This window comes from Dipodomys ordii, unplaced genomic scaffold (assembly GCF_000151885.1).
Source record: "Dipodomys ordii isolate 6190 unplaced genomic scaffold, Dord_2.0 Scaffold31, whole genome shotgun sequence".
Lineage (NCBI taxonomy): Eukaryota > Metazoa > Chordata > Mammalia > Rodentia > Heteromyidae > Dipodomys > Dipodomys ordii.
In genome coordinates, this window is record NW_012267247.1 from 6,238,782 (window position 1) to 6,263,648 (window position 24,867).

At 45.8% G+C, this 24,867-nt stretch overlaps 1 protein-coding gene across 1 annotated transcript in view; it reads left to right on the forward strand.

Moving 5' to 3' along the window:
- The window catches only part of Nxn (nucleoredoxin), a gene marked incomplete at its 5' end in the record, with an annotated part of 138,319 nt that overhangs the window by 98,098 nt on the left and 15,354 nt on the right, over positions 1-24,867 (forward strand). Inside the window, 4 exons of the mRNA XM_013016301.1 lie at positions 17,576-17,693; positions 19,660-19,793; positions 20,183-20,283; positions 21,706-21,812. Of these exons, the coding sequence (XP_012871755.1) occupies positions 17,576-17,693; positions 19,660-19,793; positions 20,183-20,283; positions 21,706-21,812 (460 nt within the window). The remainder of the gene's footprint in view (positions 1-17,575; positions 17,694-19,659; positions 19,794-20,182; positions 20,284-21,705; positions 21,813-24,867) is intronic.

Below are 24,867 nucleotides of genomic sequence, written 5' to 3' on the forward strand. Positions count from 1 at the left end.
GGCAGAGCTAAACGTTTGTGGGCATTTCGGCTGCCAGAACCAATGGTGGTAGATGAAATGGGACCAGGTCTGTACTTGCTGGAGAGAAAGGGAGGGAGAAAGGTACTAAATCAAACAAGACTTTGAACAATTATATTTACCAGTAGAACGTGAGGGATCTGGGGAAGATTTTTGCCCACATTTCAACACTGGGATAGCAGACACGTTTTTACTAGTCTTGGCAAAGGTAAGGTATCTGAATCTGGGTAGAGAATGTTCACTTCCCTCTGCCTGAGACCCTGAGTATTGATGCCCTGAAGCCCTGAGGGCATGATCAGGCCTGAGAGACTCAAAGGCTGCCACCTTTTTATTCTGTTAGTATATTAAATAAACCCTTAAGACTCTACTCATGTGAATAGTGGGATCATTTAAAGTCTCTGTAACTCAAAACTAACCCAGTGGCAGACCCCTCTTACCAGAACCTGACACAGGACTTCAAAACATCTAAAGAGCCTATATGAGAATAGTGGAGTATGGTAAGAAATGAGAATTAGACATAGATGTTCCAGGTTTTTCTCTTTTTCTTTTTTTGAGGGGAGTGGTTACTGAGGTTTGAACTCAGGATGTTTAATTTGCTAAGTAGGCACTCTACTACTTGAGCCACATCCCCAAACTCTTTTTTTGGGGGGGGGGTCACGCCTGGGCTTGAACTCAGGGTCTGGACATTGTCCCTGAGTTTCTTTTTGCTCAAGGTTATCATTCTACCACTTGAGCCACAGTACCACTTCTGGCTCTTTTTCTGTTTATGTGGTACTGCTTCAGGTGTGGTAGGCAGGGACTCTACCACTAAGTCACCTGCCCAGCCCCTCCCAAACTCCTTTGTGTTTTATTTTATTTATTTATTTTTCAGATAGAGTCTCATGCTTTTGCTAGGGCTAGCCTTCTGACCTACAGGTGTAGTAGGTAGGAAGCTGGGATTATAGATGTGTGCTGAATAATATTGCACATCTCCTTAGTTCCAGCAGCTATGCTGGAAGGTACCTGGGTGAGCCAAAACTCCTCCTGCTCTCATGGAGCTCTGTAGTCCACACATTATTTTGACAAGTCATACACATGTAGTATGTGATGAAAACTGTGATAAGCACTGATGATAAGAACAGGACATGTAATGAGGAGACTGGGAAAGGACTTGGAGTAGTAAGTAACCCTTGGAGAAGGAAGGGTGGAGGAAAGGCTATCTGACCTGAGATGAACAGGGTATGTGAGAATTTAACAGACATAGAGAGAGCAGTGCCAACAAAGGGACCATGTGCATAGAGCCTGTGTGACTCAAAAATCAGCGGCCCTGAGAGGCACCTAGGAACGCTGTTAACATTTACATTGTTGAGATTTGCCTACCAGAGAATTAGATGCAGTGGGTTAATGCCTAGAAATCTGCACCTCCTGGGGGCGGGTGCAGGTGGTCCTGGGGAACATTGCAGTAAACATTGCTATGAAACTTTCCTTGTACTTTGCAATTCCGGTAGAGGCCTCCTCTACCAGGAGAACCTTCGCTGGGTTTGGCATAGCAAAACTCCACCTGTTCCGGGAGACCTGACCGCCAATCATGTGTCCAGGGCTGCCTGAAGGAACAGCCTATGCAGTCCTTTCTTCCCTTCCCCTTCCCTCTCTTCTTCCTTCTCACCCCTCCCCCCCCACCCATCCTACTTTCTGTTCCCACATATTTCCACGGGCCAAAATCTGATACTAATTCTGGCTCTAGAAACCAGGTGAAGAAAGAAGGGAAGTGGAGTTTTCCCCTTAAACTCCCTGGACACCAATATGAACATTTAGATACAAGTCTGTCTATTTATTCCCTCCTGGCTTTTTCTGGAAAGTGAACAAAATGCCACTGTGGGCAGGAGAGAGCCTGGGCAAGTGTAGCCTGCTTCCTGGTCAGTGGGGACTTCATGAGGTCCCTTGATGGTGATGTCCCTGGACACGGCTGAGGTGGGTTCTCAGTGATAGGGCATGGGAAGAAACAGTCTGAACCCTTGACAAAGAAAGAGCTTTCCCAAGGCTGTGGGGCCCGATGCACACCAGCCACCAGGCTCTCGATCCCTTTTCTGGCCACTGCCTCTGCTGGCACCAGACCTCGGGAGTTTAGGAGACAGGCCGTTGCCAAGATTGGCACTCCTGACTGATCTACATCATACTTTTTTCCATTCTCCAATTCCAAGTCTTTTGTTCTATCAGCAGAAAAGTCTCGATATGGGGCTTCATCTTCCAATCACTGAATAACTCACCCACCTTCCTTTCCTTACAGAAAACCAACCCCAGAGCCTCCTGCAGGCAACTGGGGCGGGGTCAGATTCAATCATTTTATCTTCTCTGTTTTAATTTGGACACTTACCCTCTATTTAGGATAAGCAGTACTTTTTCTTCCAGAATACATCTTTTAAGAATCTAGTTAAAGCAAAATAAGTAAGTGAGAGTGAGAGTTAGGCACAAATAACTGATACATTTGAATGACTAAGCTGGGTAATGTGGGTGACTGAAGAAGCATCTGGATTTCACATCTGGGTTAATCTCTTGGCAAGCCTGTGTGTCAGGGACGATGATTTTCCCAGTTTAAAGGGAAGTGAATGACATCACAGCCTGGCCAGCTTCACATGGTGTCTTCTAGTCTGCCCTTCGTGGAGAAGGGGGGAGCAAGACAGTACTCATGTCCTCCATACTCTGAGCTGCCTTTCTCCTCTCCCCACCCCAGCTTTCTGGGCACTGTCCCGGGCCCGCAGCCTGACACTGCCCAAGAAGGGCAAGCAGGGGTGTCTCCATGCATCCCAGCCTGGGACATGCGGGTGCTCCCTGTTGCTGAGCCAAGAATGGAGCTCAAAGGTGCCGAAACCCAGCTTTTCTCTCTGCTTTTGGACACAAGCTTCATCTATGGGTGGTCTGGAGCCCAGTTTAAAACGTGTTGACATTTAACAGTTCGGTTCTGCCGAAGGTTGACAGAATTATTGTGCTCTTTAAAATGGCCAGCGTGTCCCAGAAAACCCGAGCTCCTCATGGAGAACTCATTTGCGTGTGGTTTCTGCTCAGAAGGCCAGAGCCGTTTAAGTTTCTTAAGCAAGTGATTAGTGGCATTTCCAAGGTCTGATTCACTGGGACGTTTCTGTTCTGGAAGAGAAAGTTAAGCCCATCCCAACTTTGGAAACTTTATACTCTGTCATTTTTGTCCAGTGGCACCCATAGCTTCTGGAACCAGCTTACAGGAAGGTGCTGGCACACCTGGCCTATAGGGTCCATGAGCCATATTGGATACTAACAGAAGAACACTTGCTATGTCTTCTTCTTTTTTTTTTTTTTGTCGGTCGTGGGCCTGAACTCCAGGCCTGAATGCTGTCCCTCAGCTCTTCAGCTCAAGGCTAGCACTCTACCACTTGAGCCATAGCACCACTTCCAGCTTTTTCTGCTTATGTGGTGCTAAGGAATCGAACCCAGGGCCTCATGCATACAAGGCAAGCGCTCTACTATTGAGCCACCTTCCCAGCTATGTCTTGCTATGTCTTCTGAGCTGTCATACCTGGGCAATCCGCTGGGCTAGGGAATAGCTCAGTGGTAGAGTACTTGTCTACAATGTACAGGGTCCAAGGTTTAGCCCCAGCATTGCAAAAATAATAAACCCAAACAAACAAACAAAAACCTCTGGGGCTAGATACATTATTTTTAAGCATCTACTCATCTTGTCTGTGGAAAAATCGTAGACATTCTTCCCTCCTGACTTAGCTTAAGGCAGTGCCCCCTGGAGACAAGAGTACAGAGAGGCTCCTTGAAGGACAGCCACAGGCTGGAAACTCAAAGGGCTTTTCTTGGTGAGGCAGGGAGTTTATTCATAGTCACCTTAACTTGGACCCACGTGTCAGAGAAGCAGACTGATTTTTTTCTTGCATCTGCACACATGTGAGATGTCCATTGTATTTGAGGCTTACATTTAACAAGTACTGAGAAGTGGAACTGTGGTTCAAGTGGTAGAGAGCTAGCCTTGAACACAAATTGGCTCAGGGACAGGGCTTAGGCCCTGAGTTCAAGCCCCAGGACCACCTCAAAAAAAAATTATCAAGTTATAAGCTGGGACAAAGTGCTTGCCTAGCAAGTTCAACATCCTGGGTTCAATCCCCAGTACCAAAAAAAGAAAAGACAACAAAACCTGCAAGTCTTTCTAGAACTGGAGGCTGGCAGGCAGTGAAGACATGTTGGGACTAATTTGCTCTGTCATATTAGGCAGCTCATCTTGCTTCAGTCTGTGCATCCCTACCCCACAAAGGGTTTATTTCTTGGGGTCAGGGTAGAAAAGGGGTCAGGGGAAGGGTAGAAAGAATGATACACCTTTTAACCAAACTGTTACCCTCCATGGTTTCTGTTGTCTGTGATTGAAAATATTATGTGGAAAGTTCCCAAAATAGGCAGTTCATAGGTTTTACAGTACATGCATGCTGTTCTGAGTAACGTGGTGAAATCATGTCTCACCCTGTCCCTCCGGGGATGGGAGTCATTTCTTTGTTGCTTGTATCCACATTGCATTCACTACCATCCCATTAATCTCTTGGTAACCATTTTTGTTACCAGTTCGATTGTTGGGGGTATGGCAGTACTTATGTTCAAGTAATTATTGTTTTTCGCAATAATGACTCCAAAGCACTAGAGTAGTGATACTGACAATATAGTAATACCAAAGAGAAGATGTAAAATGCTTTTTTTTTTTTAGGTGAAAAGATTTTTTACCTACTAAGGAAGGAAAAACAATAATATGGTGAAGTTGCTAAGATCTCTCATCAGACTGAATGTGTGAAATTGTGAAGAAGGAAAAAGAAGCAGAGCTAGTTTTGCTTTTGCAACTTAAAACACAAGAGTTGTAGAAAAATCGTGTGAGAATTTAGTTAAGAGGGAAAAGGCATCAACTTTGTGTGTACAGAAAAAAACATACTCTCTGCAGAATTTGGGACTGCCTTGGCTTCAGGCATCCATGGGCTGGGGATGTGTATCCTACTCTTGGAAAGGGGGATTTGAAAGGGTTCCGAGTGTTGGCTAATTCTGCTGCTCCTTTGCTGGCATTGTAAGAGGTAGAGGTCTTTGAGGTAGACATGGGCTCTCAGTATACACACGTACCCACATGTCTGTCTTAGTTATAAGTTGTTTACAGGGAACAGAAATTCACTCATGCTGGCATATGTAAATTGGGTTGGGCTCTCAGAATATAGTTGTTAATCCCATGGGCCTCCAGATCCAGGAAATAGAGACCAGCTGGGAGACAAGAGGGCCCAGACATAGGATTGCAGAAGCAGATCCCCTTGCCCTTCTTAGGGCTATGGTTTCTGCCATTTGCTTCTCTCTGTTCTCTGCTTCTCTTCTGTCACTCGTACTGTGTGTCAACTCTCATTGTTTGTCCCTCAAGGCTATAAAGTGCCTGGTTCCCACCACCACTAACAGCCCTCCTCTACCCATTCATATCTCTGCCACACTTAGCTGAGTCACTGTATGTGAGATAAACGAGCATAGATAGCATCTGGGCACTGGAGGTTAATAAGTTGGAGGGAGAGGGGCTTCCTAGAGAAGGGTCAATATGGCCCCTTCCAGTAGCCAGCTTGCACCTTTGATCTTGCTGAACATGTCTTGTATATGTAGTTCTACATTTCCAGGAGCGAATATATTTTGGCTCTAGGTTCATGGATATGGGAGTGTGGGCAGGGAAAGGTAGCATGACTGGAGAGGAAGCAAGTTTGCTTATTTACTAGGCTCCTTTCATCTCTAGAAGGCAGAGTGTCCTGTCTTAATCTCTGTCCCTATGCCGTCTGGCGGGTGTTCATTAAATGCCTATTGATGACAAGAGACCAGATATGTGCATGGTGTGGATCTGTTCTGTTGAGCAGTGTTCTGAATGTGACACTTGACCTGTCCCGGAAAACTCAGTGACCTCCTCATCTTCTGCGCTATGTCCTTGGACTCTGCCTTACCTTCTCTCTAGCACATCCTGGCGTCTGGGGACATTCCTGCTGTTCTTAGTACTTGTCTCCTTTGAAAGTCTCAAACTGAGAGGAGTTGACCAGTGAAGCAGGCCGTCTGTGTTTTTTCTCAGTATGAGGTATTTGGAACCAATTGTGTGGTGGCTCCTTTGGGTTTGCTGTTTAGAAGTAAAACAACACTGATACTATGTTGTAAAAAAATGTCTCTTCCGGCCACAGTCTTGGACTTGTGTTTCGATGGAAACACCCATGCAAATTTCCTGCTTTATTTATTTTTTAATGGCCAGGCATGAACCTGACAAATGCTACTATTTGTGAAATTCTGCTGATACTCAGCAGCAGCAGCCTCCTTTGGAGATAAGAAACCAACATTCAGTAACTGGACATAAATTGTTGGTGGTTGACATCCTGTTGAGCATGATGGGGACCCTAGGGAACCCCTGCTTAATTTCCAGTATTTCATCTTGAAACAGTCACACATCCTGTTTTATAGTAACTTTATTTAGCAAAAAGAGAGGTATGAATTCACATGTCTTTGTAAGATCAGGCAAGAAAGAAGAGTGTGCCATTCTGTTCTGTTTACTCTTGTGTTTCTTTCTACATTGAGTAGCTCTTTTTTCCCCCCTTATTCTACATGAATCACTTGAATGCATAAATTCAAGGACATATGTTTGTGACTCTGACACATCTGTCTTGAATTTCATCTTTTCACTCTGTCTTCTACTTTCCAAACAATCCACCTCCCTCTCTCTTCCTCCCTGCTGTTACTTATTTCATTGTGCTGTGGAATCCTTTCATTTCTAGAGTTGGTGGAGGGGACAATGCAAGCCCCAGTCCATTTCTGTAGAAAGGCATCTTGGTATGTGGTAATCACAGCTTCTTAGTATGAGATTCCATTCCTTTCACTCTGGACACAGCTGGCCTGTAGCAGTGTGCCGGGTACCATTTTCAGAGTCGAAGAGGTGCCTGGTTTTCTGGGTTCCTAGTGAGGTGATGTGGTGATGTTACTGTCTTGGACCAATCTAGTCCAAATTAACCCTTTACGACTGTCTCCTTTGATTTCCCCCTCCCCCTCCCCCTCCTCCCCCTACTGGGGGAATTTCTCACATCATTGTAAATGTTTCCTTTCCTCTCCTTGTCATTTGGCTGGGACTCAGTGGGGACTTCCTGAAGCAGGAAAGTGGTAACAAGGGGTTTATAACTGGGCACTCAGAAAGTTCTGCCAAGAAACAGAGCTTTCTATGCAGCGGGGCGCAAAAACCCTGATGAAATAACAATCAGCTAGGAAATTGGAAAGAGTGCTGTGCTGAGTGCTAATGGCTCCATGGTGGAGCAGGTACGGGTGGCGCTGAGATGATAAACATTGCCGCCGTTCTCACAAACCGCACTTCCTGCTCTTATTTTCATTTTGGAGAGTGGACATGGAAAAGCTCAGCCCGCTGACTTGTAATTTATAGCATTTGGTTTGGGAGGCGTTATGCAATCACATTCCTGATCTCCTGGAAGCCGCACAGCATTTTGAGACTATTTGCCTGATTTCTTTTTTGGATGGCAACTTAGCGAGTAGCTGCTTAGGAACCGCGATGAATGTGTGTGAAAACACGCCAGTGGCTCGCTGGTCTCCCATGCTTTTGTCTTCAGAGTCACGTGTGAGAAGCTGCTAGCACATTCTCAGCCCGAAGGCATTTCCATGGGCATTACTGAATGCCTACCTTGCAAGGAACTGAGGATGCCAAGAGCATTAGGCCTTCATCCAGTGAGGAAGACTGAGATAGGCTTTGCTTTCAAGTCCAGTAAAGACAATGACCATGGGATTCTAGAAGATTAGAGTTCTCTCTTGCTATTGATCTGGTGGCTCACATCTAAAAACTCCTTATCAAACTGGGCACCAGTAGCTCAAACCTGAGATCCTAACTACATAGGAGGCTGAAATCTGAGAATCTGCCAGCCCAGGCAGGAAAGTCCATGGAACCCTTGTTTCCCATTAACCAGTAAAAAGCCAGAAGTGGAGCTGTGACTCAAGTGGTAGAGCTCTAGCCTTGAGCAAAAAAGCTTACACAGCATCCAGGTCCTGAGTTCAAGCCCTAGTAGTGCATGCACACATTCTCATTCTCTCTGTCTCCTCTGTCTCTTTCCGTCTCTCTCTCTCTCTTTTTTTTTGGTTGGTCCTGGGGGCTGAACTCTGGGCTTGGGCACTGTCCCTCCTCAGCTCTTCAGCTCAAGGCTAGCACCCTACCACTTGAGCCACAGCACCACTTCTGGCTTTTTTCTGCTTATGTGGTGCTGAGGAATCGAACCCAGGGCCTCATGCATTCGAGACAAGCACTCTACCACTGAGCCACCTTCCCAGCACCCCCCCCCTCTCTCTTTGGGCAATGTCTCTCCCCCTCCCTCCTTGGTCCTGTTTCACTGTAGCACCTGGTGCTTGTGTGCAAGGTGTCCATGCTGGATGTGGCCTCCAAGTGCTGCATTTGAGCCTGTTGCTGTGAGGAAGTGGCTTGTCATCCCAGCTAGACCTGAGGCGGCTGGGGGCCCTGTTGCCCTGTCCCCAGGAGTCTGTTCTGAATACTTTTTCCTGGGGGAGCTGGTATAGCTATTTTTAGACAAAGAAAACAGTATAATTTTTTTCTTTTTTATAGTTGTACTGTGTTTTGAACTCTGGGCCTTACATCTGCTAGGCGGGAGCTCTGCCAGTTGAGTCATGCCCCCAGGTCTTTTTGCTTTAAGTTGTTTCAGATAGGGTCTGTTGTTTTTGCCCAGAGCCAGTCTTGGGCAGAGATTCTCCTATCTCTGCCTCTTGAGTAGCTGAAATTGTATGTGTGAACCACCATACTCAGCTTTTTTTTTTTTAAATTAGCAGAGAAGACAGATACATGTGTATATACATACATATATATATATATACACACACACACACACACACACACACTCCTTTCAGCTGTGGTCAGATACCAAATTCAGTCACCTTAAATTTAGTACTGAGGGGATGGATTGTTTGGGGCAGGTTAATAACATCTACCATCATCTTTCAGCTAAGCAGGGGCAGCTGGCCCTCCTCCTCCCCCGTCTCATGGCTTATACCTACACTTCTTCTCCGCCTTTCAGCGTTGTTTTAACCTCCTGGCCCTGTAGAGATCTCATGTGAAAACACTCAGAATTTGTTGTTCATCAGTGTGACCTTAATCTTCTGGGTTGGGTGGTGACATGTCTCTCAAAGAAGGTTGTAGATCAAGGTCCCCAGTGTTCAAGGAAAAAAGGCACTGCTCACAGTGAATGTGAACACATTTGAACTCTCTCCCATCCAGTCCTCTCAGCAGAAGGATGCACAGCGACCGGAGCCACAGAAACCCTGACTCCCCACTGAAGTGATTGCCTTCCGGGCTGGGACACGTCTCTCAGAGTCCAGCTCCACTCTAGCTCTTTATCCCCCTCTCATAGGAAAACTCCCAGTCACTTCTTTGGATCTTCCCTATTTGTAGCCTGTTATTACAAGGCACCCCTCTGTTCCAAACCACTCTGCCCAGTGGAGGTTTTGGGAGCAGATGGGCTGTAGGAAATCCCTCTGTCAGCTTGTGAGAACTGCAGCGTGGGGAAACCCAGCCGCCTTCCCCTTGTCTCCGGTGCTGGCTGGGAAGAATGTGGTGGCCATATGCTACTTTGTACTTCCAGCAAACTGCTCAGCTCCTGGCTGGGGGAGTCATTAGGACAGGAAGTTGCATGGCTTAGCAAATGAATCTCTTAATGGGTGTTACAAATGATACCAACTTCCAAGTGTTAGGGAGCCTGGCTCTGCAAGCCAGCTGTGACGTGGAGGAATTCAGAGATGCTTTGCACTGCAGCACTTTTGAAAGGATGGGAAGAAAACGTGTACACATTTGCCTTTGTGTTTGTGGCCACGGCCCCACTCCTTTAATCTTTTTCATTTATAATTGCTGATGATGGAAATTGACGTGCAGGTGAGGCTTTCTGAAAGGAGCTTAGTAGCTAAGTTGCTTTCCTTGTGTTTCTAAAAAGGCAGGAGGAGTCTCTGAATATCTTCATTTAGTTTCCTCTGCTTTCCAACACTGGCCACACTTGGGATACAGTCTCTTCCCCAACTTCACGCTCCATCCTCACCAGTATTCTACTGTAGCCTTCACCACCAGGTAACAAAACTGTACCCCACTGTTAGTGCTAGTGGCCAGACACAGGCCTCTGAGCCACAAGGAACATTGCTTCTGGTTTGGCTTTCTTTTTTTAAAAGTTATCTTTAATTGTACAAAGGAGCTGCCATTCAAGGAAGCAGTTTATGTATACAATGTATCTTGATCAATTTCACCCCTTTCATCCTTCTCCCCCATAGTTTTTCTTTCGTTGTGGTTGGATTTGGTTATTTGTAGTTTTGGGGGTTTGAACCCATGTCCTTGCACAACTACTATATCATCTGAACCACAAACCCAGTTCTTTTGGTTTTAGTTTATTTTTCAAATTAGGTCTCATACTTTTTGCCTGGGCCAGTTTCAAAACTATGATACTCCTACCTCTGCCTTCTAAGTAGCTAAGATTATATACGTATGTCACCATACCTGGCTTCACTTTAGTATTTTTTTTAACCTTCTTGTGCTTACTTGTGTGACCTGAAATGTTAGAGTGCTAGCCTTGAGCAAAAAAGCTTAGGGACAGTATCCAAGCCCTGAGTTCAAGCCCCAAGAATAGCATGCCACACACAATTCAGGGTCCACTGGGCATGGTGCTATACTCCTGTAATCCCAGCACTCAGGAGGCTGAGGCAGGAGGTTTGAGAGTTGAAAGGCCAACCTGAACTACCTTAGCAAGATCTTGTGTTTAAAAAATCCAGTGTCATTATTGCAAATCCACCGGGAGGATTTTGAATTCTTGATGATTGTGGCCAGCCTGGCCCCGCCCACTGCATCTCTTCCTTACTCTGACAGGCTGGTTTCCCGTGTCAGTTCCAAGCAGAGGGATGGGGAAGTGTGTAGGGTCCAGAGGTCAGAGACACTGTTAGATAATGAGAGAAGAGCCCTGATTCTACTGGTACTTATGTATAACTCCGTATAAGGAGTGCACTTTAAAGAACATTCTGGTCCCCCAAGGATCTAGGAAAAGAAGCCATTTAAATAGTTGAACCTGGTTACTTAGACAAATGTCTCATCTAGGCGGTGTAGGACAGTGTTCCCTCCCGCTGTCCCTTCCTCCTCCTTGCATTAATTACTTATCGTTTATTGATTGAACACATAGTGTTCTAGGTCTTGTGTTTGGCCATTCAACTCTACCAGTCTATGAAAATTTCCGCACACTGGGAATCATGTTACAGGAACATGGAGATCAAAATGTTGGCCTGATCTCTGCGGGTGTAAGGATAAAGCCGTAGGGACAATTTTGGAAGAGGGTGCCAGGGTGACAACTATAACTATATGAACAATAGCACAACACAAACGTATTATATAGCACCTGCCCTGTGCGAGGCATTTGCCTGAACACTTAATGTAACTCATCCTCATAACAGCCCAATGAGAGAAGGTTCTATTATCCCACTTTTGCAGATGAAGAAGCAGAGAGACGTTCAGTAGCTTGCCTGAGATTACCAGCTATGAGGTGGTGAGAGCTGACTTAGACCCAGGCAGTCAAGCTACAGAATGTGCTAATGACATTAGAGGTGGGACAGAGGTACTTTCCTCTGGTGTGTCTGTAATGGGCTTTGGCCATGTTTGCTTAGGAAACATGAGGACACTTAAGGTTCTGTTTTTCAGTGCTGCTCACAGAAAGAAAGGGTGGTTTTGACTGTTGGGTCAGCACTGGGTGGGAGGGCAGGGATAGTTTGCCTGAGAAGGCTCCAGCTGACCTGGCCAAGAAGTTCGCTGATTAACCCTCCATCTGTGTTAGCTTTGGCTTCATCACACAGATCTGCAGCAGCTGTTGAGAAATCAAAGCTAAGCTTCTCCATCGAGTGCAAGCCTCAGTCCTCGGCCCGAGAGGCAGATCCTGTGTCGCCGTCAAGAGCGGGGCCTTCTCAGAAATCACCAGTCTGTTTCCCTGTGGCATCTGTGGGTGCTGACTAATCCCACCCGGCCTGCATGTTGGCTCAGCTTTCTCCTCTGCTCCCAAATCCCATCCATTGTGATACTTGCTTCATTGTTTTGTGGCCACTATACAAAGGCTCTCTGGCCAGCATCCCGAGGATGAATGAGTGTTCCAACCACAACCTTGGAATCTGAAATAGCCTCCAGGCCCAGGAATGAAAGCCTGCATGGCCCATTTTGTCATCCTTTTTGAGTTCTGCCAAATTGAGTGAATATTGTAGTTGCTTTGTTTCTCTTCTCTGTCATCTTTGTTGACTTGCTTCCAAATTTGGCTTAGTAATCTATATCCATACTTAGATTTCTGGGTCAGGGTTTTCCTATGATATATTCTATTGGGGTCACCTGATCTTTGGGTAGCTTGGAAGAAGTAGGTACAATGAGTCAAAGAGATCATTAAAATGAGCCTTAGTTAAGTGGAACTTTTTTGCAGAGATAAAAGCAAATGTGAGGTATATAAGGCACTTGGCTTTCCCTACAGTGGTATAGCCCTTATAAGGTGCTTATGATACCTTTGGCCTTTTTTGAAACTCTTCCCCAATCCAGTGGAACATGAGCTCTTGCCCTCAATTCAGTCTCTGAGTTCAGGTTCAAAGGCAGTGGGGATGGGAAGAACCTGACTCAGCTCCTTTTCCTCCCAGCCTGCCCTGCTGCACTACACTGTGTTGTATTTCACGCTTTAGTCATCGAGCCAGAAGTGAGGAAACCAAAAAGAAATTCTTTCCAGAGTTACATGTCGTGTCTAAATTCTCTTAGGTAGAGCGGAAAGCAAAAGCTACAGAGGCAATTAAAAAAATACTTCCAGTTAGTCCAGGCATGGCCAGCTGTATGAAGTCCCAGCTACTCAGGTTGATGAGGCAGGAGGGTCACTTGAATTCAGTAGTTTTAAGTGGAGCCTGCCAAGTTCAACATAGCAAGACCTTGTCTCCAAAGACTAAAATAAATAAAATAAAATAAAACTGCGTGTTCCTTTAAAATCTGGAAATCTACAAAGGAGAATGGGTGTTCCTTTAAAATCTGGAAATCTACAAAGGAGAGGAAGGCAATAAAGAAAGAAGAGAGCAGCGAACAGATCCCATAAAACAGGCCCCCAAGTATCTTTGTGTTGTGGAAAAACACCATTTGTTCAGAAGGAAATACCCATTTCCCAAGTCGTTTCATTTACAGCCTACTAACTGCGCAGTTGATTGATTTGCTGTAAAATATTGTTGCCAGAGAAATGGTTTTTGAGGGGACTGACAAAAGGGGGGAAATAAGCAAAGATTCCAGTGTTAATGATGTGTCCCATGTGTGCAGTGTTTTTAGGAGCTTAGTGTCTCCACTCACATGGCCTCTTCTCACTCTCATGCTTATCTTGCCACATGGATGTGACTGAGCTAGGTGGGGGATGAAAACTGCCTGAAATCTGGTTCTTCTTTCCCCACTGATACCTAGTAAGGTGTAGGGCCAGAGTGATGGCCCAGCCCCTTGAAGCCTGTTTCCAACCCTACCATGTTTTCTCCCGAGAGAGACCTCGAAGATGGTAAGGAAGCATTTTAGTGGTTAAATGCTCTAATGGGGTTGTTGAGGGAAGCAGGTGGATCACTGGTAGAGGGCCAGCCTAGCTCTAATGTGATACCAAGGAAGAACATGAATTTGTTTCTTGGGGATGCTTTAAAGACAGGTGCAGTTTAGCTCTCAGCCCTGGGTGCTTTGATATTACCAACCCAAAGATAAAGAAAGGGTGGACTGGACCCTGGGGACACTCAACAACTCTGAAGCCAGCAGGTCCCCAGCAGCAGTGGGATGGTGGGATTTTATTGCTCACTCTTCATTCTGCCAGTATCTTAGATTTCAAACACATGATGTATTGTATTGTATTGAAGAAGATTTTAATTGTGTGAGTAAAGATAGAACACGATTATAGCTCTTGCCAGTCAAGGTCAATGTCAAGGTCAAGATCTGCACTAAAATGAACTCTTTTTTTTTTTTGCCTGGGCGCTGTCCCTCAGCTCTTCAGATCAAGGCGAGCGCTCTACCACTTGAGCTACAGCGCCACTTCCGGTTTTCTGGTGGTTTATTGGAGATAGGAGTCTCATGGACTTTCCTGCCCGGACTGGCTTTGAACTGTGATCCTCAGATCTCAGCCTCCTGAGTAGCTAGGATTACAGGCGTGAGCCACCAGCGCCCGGCTAAAATGAACTCTTAACACAAGGGTGGGGGGCATTATCTGGGGCCCAGGACAGCATGCAGTCAAGCAAGTTCCACTGACAGGCTTCAAGGCAGTCACGTGAACTCTGGGAAATTACACACACACACACACACGCACGCACGCACGCACGCACACATGCACGCACGCACGTGTGTGTGCCTTTTGCTCTCGTAAAAAATATCCAGAGCTCTATCTCCAAAAGTGACCCCCAAATGGTTGTGAAGCCCCTGTTTTTGAGGCTTTTTTGAACCATTGGTAGACTTGGCATCCTTTACCTTAAGGCACAGAGGTGAGTCATTCTTTAAGCTCAAGATTTTCCCATGACCAGTCAGAATAAGAAGATCCTCAGCACAGACCTCCATGATTTCTCCATCCTAAAGGGCACTTTCTGACACAGGCACTGAAACCTGCAGGGCCACCAGCCACAGTGATCATTCTGTGCCATCCACTGTTTTGGAGCCGAGTAACCCTGATGCTGCAGCCTGAAAAAGTCCATGTCAATCATGAACAGAGCTCACTGATGAATAAGTTCCTAAATAAATCATGGTCATATAAAGTTACTGGGTGATGGGTTAGTCTATAAAAAGATCTACTCTTTAGTGCCAGTTTTGAGTCCAAATGCAAAATTTCCACTAAATCAGTGGCACTCCACCAGCAAACAATGATGTGATGGATAAGACACATGCCAAGACCCACGCACTATCATCCTAGACCCCATAAAAAAGAAGCCCATCTAGAGAGGAGGGAAGTTAAGGGTTGTACAAGTTAGCTTCTTAGTTCTCCAAAGAAGGTTCTGAGAGAAAAGATCAATCTTGTTTGGCTGGGAGTATGGCTTAAATAGTAGAACACCTGTCTGGCAAGCGAAAGGCCCTGAGTTCAAACCCTAATCACATAAATACATTGCATGTGTAATCTGGGTGCCTACATTCGAACCACCCTATTGTAATCATGTGGTACCTGCCACCTTTCTATTTAAGGCTCACAGGCTGCAGTTTGCTTTAGGAAACATTTAGTTACTCAAAAAGAATTCTCTTCAAAGTGTTCTTTTTACTTGTCTGAACCCCAGGGAGGATATGATCCTAATAATCCTTGAATAATACACAGGACCAAGGAAAATTTCTTCTAAGAAAGCAAAGATCATTTAACCTTAGAGCAACAAATGTGTTCCTGGTTCTTTTGATTTCAGTTTTTCAGATATTGTCCCAAGCTTTGTCCAGGCTGGCCTGGGACTGCCATCCTTCGTCCTCTGCCTCCTGAGTGGCTTTACTTCTTATGATGTAGACCACTACCCTCAGCTTATCTATTGAGATGGGGGTCTTAATAACTTCTTTCCTTGGCTGACCTCAAACCCCAATTTTCCTAACCTCTCTCTCCTGAAGTTGCAGCTTGCAAACGCAGGCATACCCTACTACATCTGGCCCCTCTACAGCAAAATCTTGAGGAAAATTGTGTATGATCATTCCTTCAGCCCCTTCTCATATTTATAGATAGATAGATAGATATACATCTATATCTCTATATATATGGCTTTTCTTGCTGTTCTCCTCTTGATGGGTCCTATTTGGCAAGAGGGCTCCAGTTTGGGACAGGGCCCCTTGGGGCACATACTGGAAAGGACTGTGCCCATTCCTCCTCCTGTACCATTGACTCCCCCTAGCCCCACTGACACTGTGCAGCAGCATCTAACACCATTGCCTGCTCTCTTCTCTCCACCCTCCATGCCTTTCTAGCACCCCTCAGCCCTCGGTGTCTGCAGTCACTGACTGTGCCCTGTGATCTCTTCCTCAGTCATGTCCCCTCCTAAAACATCTAGTCACTAATGATCCTTGATTTCTATCTCGAGACCTTCCTTTCTCCAGAGTCTAGATTCATAAATCCTAGGTACCTACTTGAAATCACTTGTACGTCCAATGGACACCTCAAGGCCAACCCATCCAGGCAGCCCAAGCAGAAAAGTCTGGAAGACCCTATTGCAACAGAAGAAACTGAATAGGACAATGTATGCCTGCCATGCCAGCTGTAGTAGGAAGCTTAAAATAGGCAGATCTCAGTCCAGGCACCTCAGCAGAAAGCGAGACCTTATCTCAAAATTGACCAGTTCAAGCCAGGTGTCTGTAGTTCACTCCTATGTACTCCTAGCTACTAGGGAGGCTGAGATCTAAGGATCTCAGTTTGAAGCCAATCTAGGCATAAAAGTCTGTGAAACTCATCAAATTAATCACCAAAAAGCCTGAAGTGGAACTGTAGCTCAGGTGGTAGGTAGAGTACCCAGGCCCTGAGTACAAGCCAGGAGAGAGAGAGAGAGAGAGAGAGAGACACACACACACACTGATGGAACCTAAGTTGGGCTATGGTCTAGCCCAATGATGTAGCACCTACCTAGCAAGCACAGGGCCTTGAGTTCAAAACCCAGGACTGCCAAAAATGGTCTAAGCTTTCACTAAGTGGTGAATCATGGATGGGTGACTTTTTTTTTTTTTTTTACTGTAATGTTTGTAGGTTACTGTAGTTTTTATTTTTTTCCAATGATGACTTCTCTCCCTTCAAGAATTATTTTTCAACCATAATTATAGTTAAGTCATCTTAGTTTTTCCTTCCTTCCTTCCTTCCTTCCTTCCTTCCTTCCTTCCTTCCTTCCTTCCTTCCTTCTTCCTTTTCTTCTCTCTTGCACAGCTAATTAATGGCTCTTATACCAGTGGCAGGACATTTTTACTTATTGTTGACTCTTTCTCTTGAGCATATTTGGTCTGGATCCGGAATCACACCTCTGTGGAGTGACAGTACTAGTCATTGCAAACTGTCTGCCAGGGCCCATCCAGTTTGAGACAGGCCCCCTTTCCTGCCAAGAAACAGGTATCTAGAGGCAGGGAAACCTACTGTTTCCTGGCAGGTGCTCTGCCTCGTCCCTTGCTGCTTAGGGTGACACAGTCATGCATGCCTTACCCTCTGCTTCATTCAGCCTGCCTCTTGAGGCCTGTTGCCCTCAGACACCTCCTTGCCCTGTCCTTCCTGTGCCCAGGAGCAGCCATGTTGTTCATGCTTTTCAGATAGTATGCCCATGAGGCAGAGGGGGAGAAGCATGATCCTCCATCACCTTTGTCATTACCTGAACCTGGGTGGGACTTGCACTCTACAGACCACAGGGACCATGTGAGATTGTAGTTAACCCGTTCCTTTGCCCAGCAGCCCAGCTTTGGGCCAGGTATTCCTTTATTTATACTCCATTGCGTTCTCATGCATCCTTCTTGGGGCCCACGGAACTTGAAAGACCTCCACAGTTGATTTGATTGGGCTTTACTTACATTCTTTAACTTTTCTTTTTACAGCTGAAACTTTGGAACAAATACCGAATTTCCAACATTCCATCACTCATTTTCCTAGATGCCACCACTGGAAAGGTTGTGTGCAGGAACGGCCTCCTGGTGATCCGAGATGACCCAGAAGGTAAAGCCCTGCTGTGTTCTTCTGTGCTCGAATCCCCAGACTCCCCCACTTACCAGCCCTGGCCTCCTCCTCCTCGTTGGTGGAGAGGATACTAGTGTGATATACATAAGTGGTTGAGCTGGCTGGCTAGGGAATGCTGTCTTGTTGAAATGATGGTATTCTCCTGGTCATGGTTAAGATTTTTAAAGGGATCCAAATGTCCCTCCTGGGGCCTTTAACTCATGGGCAGAAGCAGATGGATTCTGGAAAAGGAAGTTCAGCATGGAGGGCCGAGGAGTATGTTGAAAAGCACAAGAACTCAGACACTGACCTCTTGTGCTGTTTCAGCAGTGGTTGACGCTTGGCAGCTAGAGGCAGGCAAAGAGGAAGGTTTGTTTTTCCTCTTTAAATATAGCTGTCACTTATCTGAAATGCTTGAAAGAAGAAATAGTTTGTATTTTGAAGTTTTTCAGATTTGAAGTATTTGCAGAGACTATCAGTTGAACATCCTTCATCTGAGAAATCTGGAATCTGAAATATTAAAACTTTTTGAGCACTAGCATAGCTTTCAAAGCTTTAGATGGCTCAAGCCTATAATCCTGCCATTTTGGGAGGCTGAGATTCCAGAATCAAGGTTCAAAGTCAACCTAGGAAGACAAATCAGTCTCAGATTGAACCAGCCAAAAGCCAGCCAGAAATAGAGGTGTGGCTGGAGTGGTAGAGTACAGATTGTGAACCTGATTGAGAGCCAGTTCAAGCCCCAGTGCTGGCAGAATACACATGAAAAAAGGTTTTTGACCTGAGGATTGGGGATTAAAGGTGTTCTATCTGTCTCACCACAGCAAAGTCACAGTCCCTTTGTGGCTCTCCTGGCTTTGTGCCAAATGCACGCACCTTATTTCTTGGTGCTGCCTAAGTCCTACAGACTTGCTGGCCAGCTGGCCAAGGCCGCACACCGAGGAGGCTGCTCTGACCTCTGCCCAGTGGCTGACAAGGATCTGCTTTTGTCCATGCGTATTGAAGTGACAAGAGATCTCCCTTCTCCCACCAATCCAGTTAGAACTGAAGCCCTGGCCCTGGTCAGCCATTTTCCCAGAAAACAACAACAACAACAACAAAAAAAACTTCCCATGTAGAAAAATTTACCCTCTGTAAAAACCAGGGCATGATGGAACCAACTCCTTTTCAGGTTTAAGTGCTGATCCCTTTAACATACAGTCTTCCCTCCCCTCTGACAGTTTTAACAACGGTCCTACTCCTCCCCCCCTCCAGAGAGGTTTGTATTCTTTTGTTTCATGGTGGGCTTGCCACCTGCTTTTAACTGGTCCCTGCCTCTCTCTTCCATCTTCTGCCCATCCCCTTGGGCAATTTTGAGGCAGTGGGCCTCGGACCACCCAGTGAGAAAATACTGCTGTGTTGTGCTGGGAGCCTATTATTTACTCTCCTGTCTGGAGCTTAAATGTCTCAGAATATGTCCAGCATAGAGGATAGGAAGGTTTCACTCTACAGTTCATGAAACTTAAGTTCTCACTTGGTTCCCCAAGTCCCAGCCCAGATCCAAATCTCTGAGAATCAGGCCCCAAATGCATTCTCTTTTGAAGTTTCCCCAGTGGATTCAAATGTACAATCAGACTTAAGAACTACTAAGATGCCGGGACTGGGATTGGCTTACCTCCTCTGAGTTACCTGTGGAGTCTGTTCTGTTTGTTTCATTGTACATCTGAAGCCTTCCTTCTGCATCCCAAGATGGCCCTTGGGAGGTGGGTTTTGTGCTCATCCAGGCCAGGGACCACTGTTTCAATGGTAGCAGGGCTTGCTTGGCTTTGGATGAGTCCCCACTTGGGTTTCCTTGTTAACTGAGGGTCCTGTGACTGTCTTTACAAATGCCATCTGATCATGGGGTTGCACCTGCAGCCAGAAGGCTTTCCCAGTCCCAGGCTATCACAAAGAAGCCTTGACATTCTTGCCCTCTGTTGCCTTGTTTCAGGTCTGGAATTCCCTTGGGGACCTAAGCCCTTCAGGGAAGTCATTTCCGGGCCCTTGCTTAGAAATAACGAGCAGTCGTTGGAGAGCAGCAGTCTGGAGGGGTCTCACGTGGGAGTCTATTTCTCCGCACACTGGGTGAGTGTTTGGTCCCTCCCTAGTTCAGGCAGAAGGATGCACCAAGCCTTCCTGTGGTTGGCTTCTGGAGAGGTGAACACTTGGCAGGTATTCCCTGGCCTTCTTGTCCTCTGCACCTTGTTGGTAGGCAATAAGCACAATGACAGCAGCAAGACAATGACTTCTCCAGCCCATTCTGATGAGCTTCTCTAAGGGTCCCTAAGGAACTATACTAACTGCTGCCTCCTGACATACTGTATGGGCTGGGCAGAGCCCGGGCTGGATTCTCCCCAAGAAGAGAGATGAGCTTATTTTCTTCTCTTATGAACTGAGTCTACAGGTTAGTCCTACTTGGGTCTTGCTTATCTGGCCCCTGATAGCACATCATTGGTCCTGCTCTTGTCTTTCAGTGCCCCCCCTGCCGAAGCCTCACCAGGGTGCTGGTGGAATCCTACCGGAAGATCAAGGAGGCAGGCCAGCAGTTTGAGATCATCTTTGTTAGTGCAGACAGGTAATGTGTGCCAATGAAGTGACTGTCCTGTAACTGCTGCATACGTGGTTAGCACTCATACCTTTTGCCTCACATTGCTTACTTTCTTGTTGTGGAGCATGGAGGGTAGGAGATGGGATTATTGGCAGAGGGGCCAATACATTTCCTGTCAGACTCATTTAATTGTCTGAAGGGAGCCTAGAAAAACCTCTTACTGCTGGAAACACTAAACATGTCCCAGTCCAAGCCTGGATTATTTGAGATTAGGATGTGTTTTCCATTTTATTCCATTTCTAAATCATGAGGAAAAGATATAGAGGGGTATGGAAGAGAGCCACAAACTAATGCAATGTGACATCCATCTTGGATGGATATGCAATCATTTCCTTAGCTCTGGTAGCTCTGGTCACACACTCTGGCTAGAACCATTTGGACCTGAATGGATAAATAATCACAAAAACAAGGGTGGAGGGTGGGGGATGTTCTTCCCTGAGGAAGTCAAGTCCTTTCGGTCTTCGTTTCACCCACTTCTTTCCTCCTGTCGTGTTTTACTCATCAGTGAGCATCCTTTAGCTCAGAACTCTGGCCCCAATCCAGACTTAGTTGCCAGATGCTTCTGCCTCCTAAGGGCCCTGTTCACAGGAGGATCTCTGAGATGCCAGCACACCAGAGGCCTTTTGCCCATTACTGTGTCCTGTTGAACTTCCCATGCTGTTAATTACTTTGTGGTCCTGGGGAGTGGGGGTGGAGAGGAAGGGGGGGCTGCAAGCCTGATGGCATGCCACATGGCACACACATTTTTAGAAAGTTTTAAATAGCTTTCCAGTTTAAATCGCCTTTATTGAAATCTAATTTCAACACCATACATTCTATACATTTTAACTAAACTGTTTTATCTACTGTGTCTACCCGTGTAATCAGCACCCACAAGATTCCTCTGTACTCCCTTCTTGATCATTCCCCACCCTCGAGCACAGCCCCAGGGATGCTCTGATTGGCTATTACTTGAGTAGATTGGTTTTCCCTAGAGTTCCTAACACATGCAATCATACACTTGGTTTTAAATGTATGATCCTGTACATATCACCGCTCCCTATGCAAATTTGAAATCATGCAGCATGGGACAGTGCGTACTTCTAAGCTCATTGTAAAAGTTGGCCTGTCTGTGTTGAAAAAGGAAAGTCTCGGGCATGAGTGTAGTCGTCTGGACACAGGTGAGGACATGACTCACTGGCCACTTTCCTTTGGCTCTGCCTGCAATGTGGAGGCCTTTGCTTCTTGGTGAGTACCAGAATGGACAGGATAGCACCATCCATGGTCTGACATCAGAGGAAGCACCAGAATTAGGAATTCTGACGTAGCAACCTGGGAAACTGGTGAGAGGACCAGGTGGTGGTTGCACACTGGATAATTGTGCCTTGTTTTCCATCTGTCTCCCTGTAGATCAGAGGAGTCGTTCAAACAGTATTTCAGTGAGATGCCCTGGCTCGCTGTCCCCTACACCGATGAAGCCCGGCGGTCACGCCTCAACCGGCTTTATGGAATCCAAGGTAGGCATCCCAGGCCCTGCTCCCATGGGGCTTCTTGGATGATAACCACCTTTGGTTCCTTTTTGCAGAACACTTGTATTTCCATAAGTGTTCACATTCCTCACCATCTTAAAAATTACTTGAGATACGTTTTATGGTGTGTAACTTACACCTCATTCTAACTGCTTGCTTTTTTGTTTTGTTTTTAAGTACTCTCCTGGTTAGATAACTGCTTCTCACCTGTGGCAGGGCGGCTTCTGATATGTGTAGGCATCGACCATATACTTCAAAGTGACTTGGCCAAAACTCTGTCGCAGTGGTCTTACTTCATACAGACCGAAGAGTGATCTTTGGTCCCATCACTTAGTCTTGAGCCTTAGTTTCTTCCTCTGGAAAGTGGGAATGATGAACCTCTGACAAAGAATCTCTAGGAAGCTGGGCACTGGTAGTTCACACCTGTAATCCTAGCTAGTAAGGAGGCTGAGATCTGAGAATTGCAGTTCGAAGCCAGCCTGAGCAGAAAAAGTCCTTGTGAGACTCATCTCCACTCAAAAACTCGAAGTGGAGCTGTGGCTCAAAGTGGTAGAGCACAAGCCTTATAAACACTTTTCCTGTTCCCAAAGCATCACGGTTGGAGCTGAGTAAGAATCACCTTTCAGGGGAGGAAACTTCCTGAATGATGAGAACTAGGGCTTTGAATACTAATGGTGGTATTCTTCAGACATAATGATTATAGAGAAACAAACTAGATTCTTTTTCTTTTCTATGTGAATACCCCCTTTCCAGACTTCACTTTTTCTTGATGCAGTACTTAATTGCCAGTGTTAAGAGTCAAATTAGGAGTGTAAGGAGTGGGGAGGGAGAAATTTAGTAGTAGAGAGCTTGCCTACATTCCATCCCAGCACCCCTCTTGCTTTGTCCTTTCTCGTGTGGGATTCACTTCTTCACCCCCAAAATGACTCTGGAATAACTTAGACATGGCTGCCTTCATAACTGTTCAGTTCCTTCCATCTCGCCTAACCCACCAGGCTATGTTACAGGCTCCATTGCTGGCTTATGGCTGGCTAGGCCCCAGGTCTTTCCTAAGTGTTAATATGACTTTGGTGCCATAGTTCGGTGCAGCTGTGCCCTGCCTCATCTGATGAACCTGGATTTTTACACTTGGCCTTCTAACAGTACTGTGACACCCTGGCTTTTTGCAAAAATCATACACATCAACAGGTGTCCTTTATGTGTGACCTCTCTGACTCCTAACAGGTTCCTGGGCCATGGTGTGGGCACGCTTCTTCTCCTTACAGCCTGTGTGGGGGTGTGCAGATGTGCATAAACAGACTCTGGTGCAGTTGAGCTTTGGAACACTCATAAATGACTGAGGAGATATTTCAGAGCAGAACAAGATTGTGCAATGTGTCCAGTGTCCTACCTCTATCAGGCCCAGTTCTCCTGGATCGTTGTTGGTTCTCATTTCTTTCCACATTCACCTTAAAATAGGTCCAGCACTGGCCCTGCCCTACTACTGAGTGGCCTTGAGCAAGTCACTGAAGCTTTCTTTTCTCAATTAATTTGGACATTTCAGTGTTGGGCACAGAGAAGGAATATTACAGATATTTGTTGACTAACTCAGAAAGGGGAAAAAAAGGAAAAATCTTATACTTTTTGAAAAATAAACTGGGTGCTGGTGGCTCACGCCTGTAATCCTAGCTACTCAGGAGGCTGAGATCTGAGGATTGCTGTTCAAAGCCACCCAGGCAGGAAAGTCCATGACACTCTTATCTCCAATTAAGCACCAGAAAACCAGAAGTGGCACTGTGGCTCAAGTGTTAGAGCACTCACCTTGAGCTGAAGAGCTCAGGGACAGCGCCCAGGCCCAAAATTCAAGCCCCATGACCAACAACAACAAAAAAAGGAATCAGTATCCTTTAAGAAGAGCTTTTTCCAGATAGTATTTTAGAAAGACAGCTAATTTATAAAAATATATGAAGGTAGGGCTGGGAAGGGGGCTCAGTGGTAGAGCACTTGCCTTGCATGCCTCAGGCCCTGGGTTCGATTCCTCAGCACCACATAAGCAAAAAGAAAAAAGCTGGAAGTGGCGCTGTGGCTCAAATGGTAGAGCGCTAGCCTTGAGCTGAAGAGCTAAGAGACAGCGCCCAGGCCCAGAGTTCAGGCCCCAGGACTAGACCCCCCCCCCAAAAAAAATATATATATATATATGAAGGCAATGTATCCAATACATTTACCAGTATGGATCTGAAAAATATTCAGCATAAATAATTTCATGATTTCAGATGAAAATACTGAATTTGCATCTGTCATATTCGCTTAAAATGATCATCCTATCCCCGTGTAAGGAAGAGAGCAGACTGCTGGTATAGAGTGTGAATCAGGACAACTGTTGGTAAGAGAAATTTGGCAACTATACCTCAGCAGCCTTAAAAATCTTCAAAACCCTTAATTTAGAAATCCCTCTTAAAGGAATTTATCGTTGGTAAATTAACCTACAGTACCTAGTAAAAGTCAAGCTTCTCCTGAGCAGGTAATGGGTTTATTTTGTTTGTTTCTTTGTTTACTTTTGGGGGGCAGTACTGAAAATCAAACCTAGGGCCTTATAAACATTGGGTAAGCATTCTACCATTCAGCTATATACTCCCTGTACTTATTATTTGGGATATGAATGCGGGGCCTTGTGCTTTCTAGACAGGCACTCCACCGCTTTAGCCAGCCCTTTCTTGCTTCTAGTTATTTTTTCAGATAGGTTCTCTTGTTGTTGCTTGAAGCCAGCCTGGACCTTAATCCTCCTAACTATGCCTTTCAAGTAGCTGGGACCAGAGGCATATGCTACCAGTGCTCAGCTTGTTTATTGAGATGGAATATTACTAACTTACTGCCTGAGTTGGCCTTTGAACCGCTGTACTTAATGCTCTCTGCCTCCTAGATAACTGTGGTTACAGGTGTGAGCCACTACTCCTGGCCTATTTTTTTTTTTTTGGTTGGTCATGGGGCTTGAACTCTGGGCTTGGGCGTTATCCTTGCGCTCTTCAGCTCAAGGTGAGCGCTCTACTGCTTGAGCCACAGCACC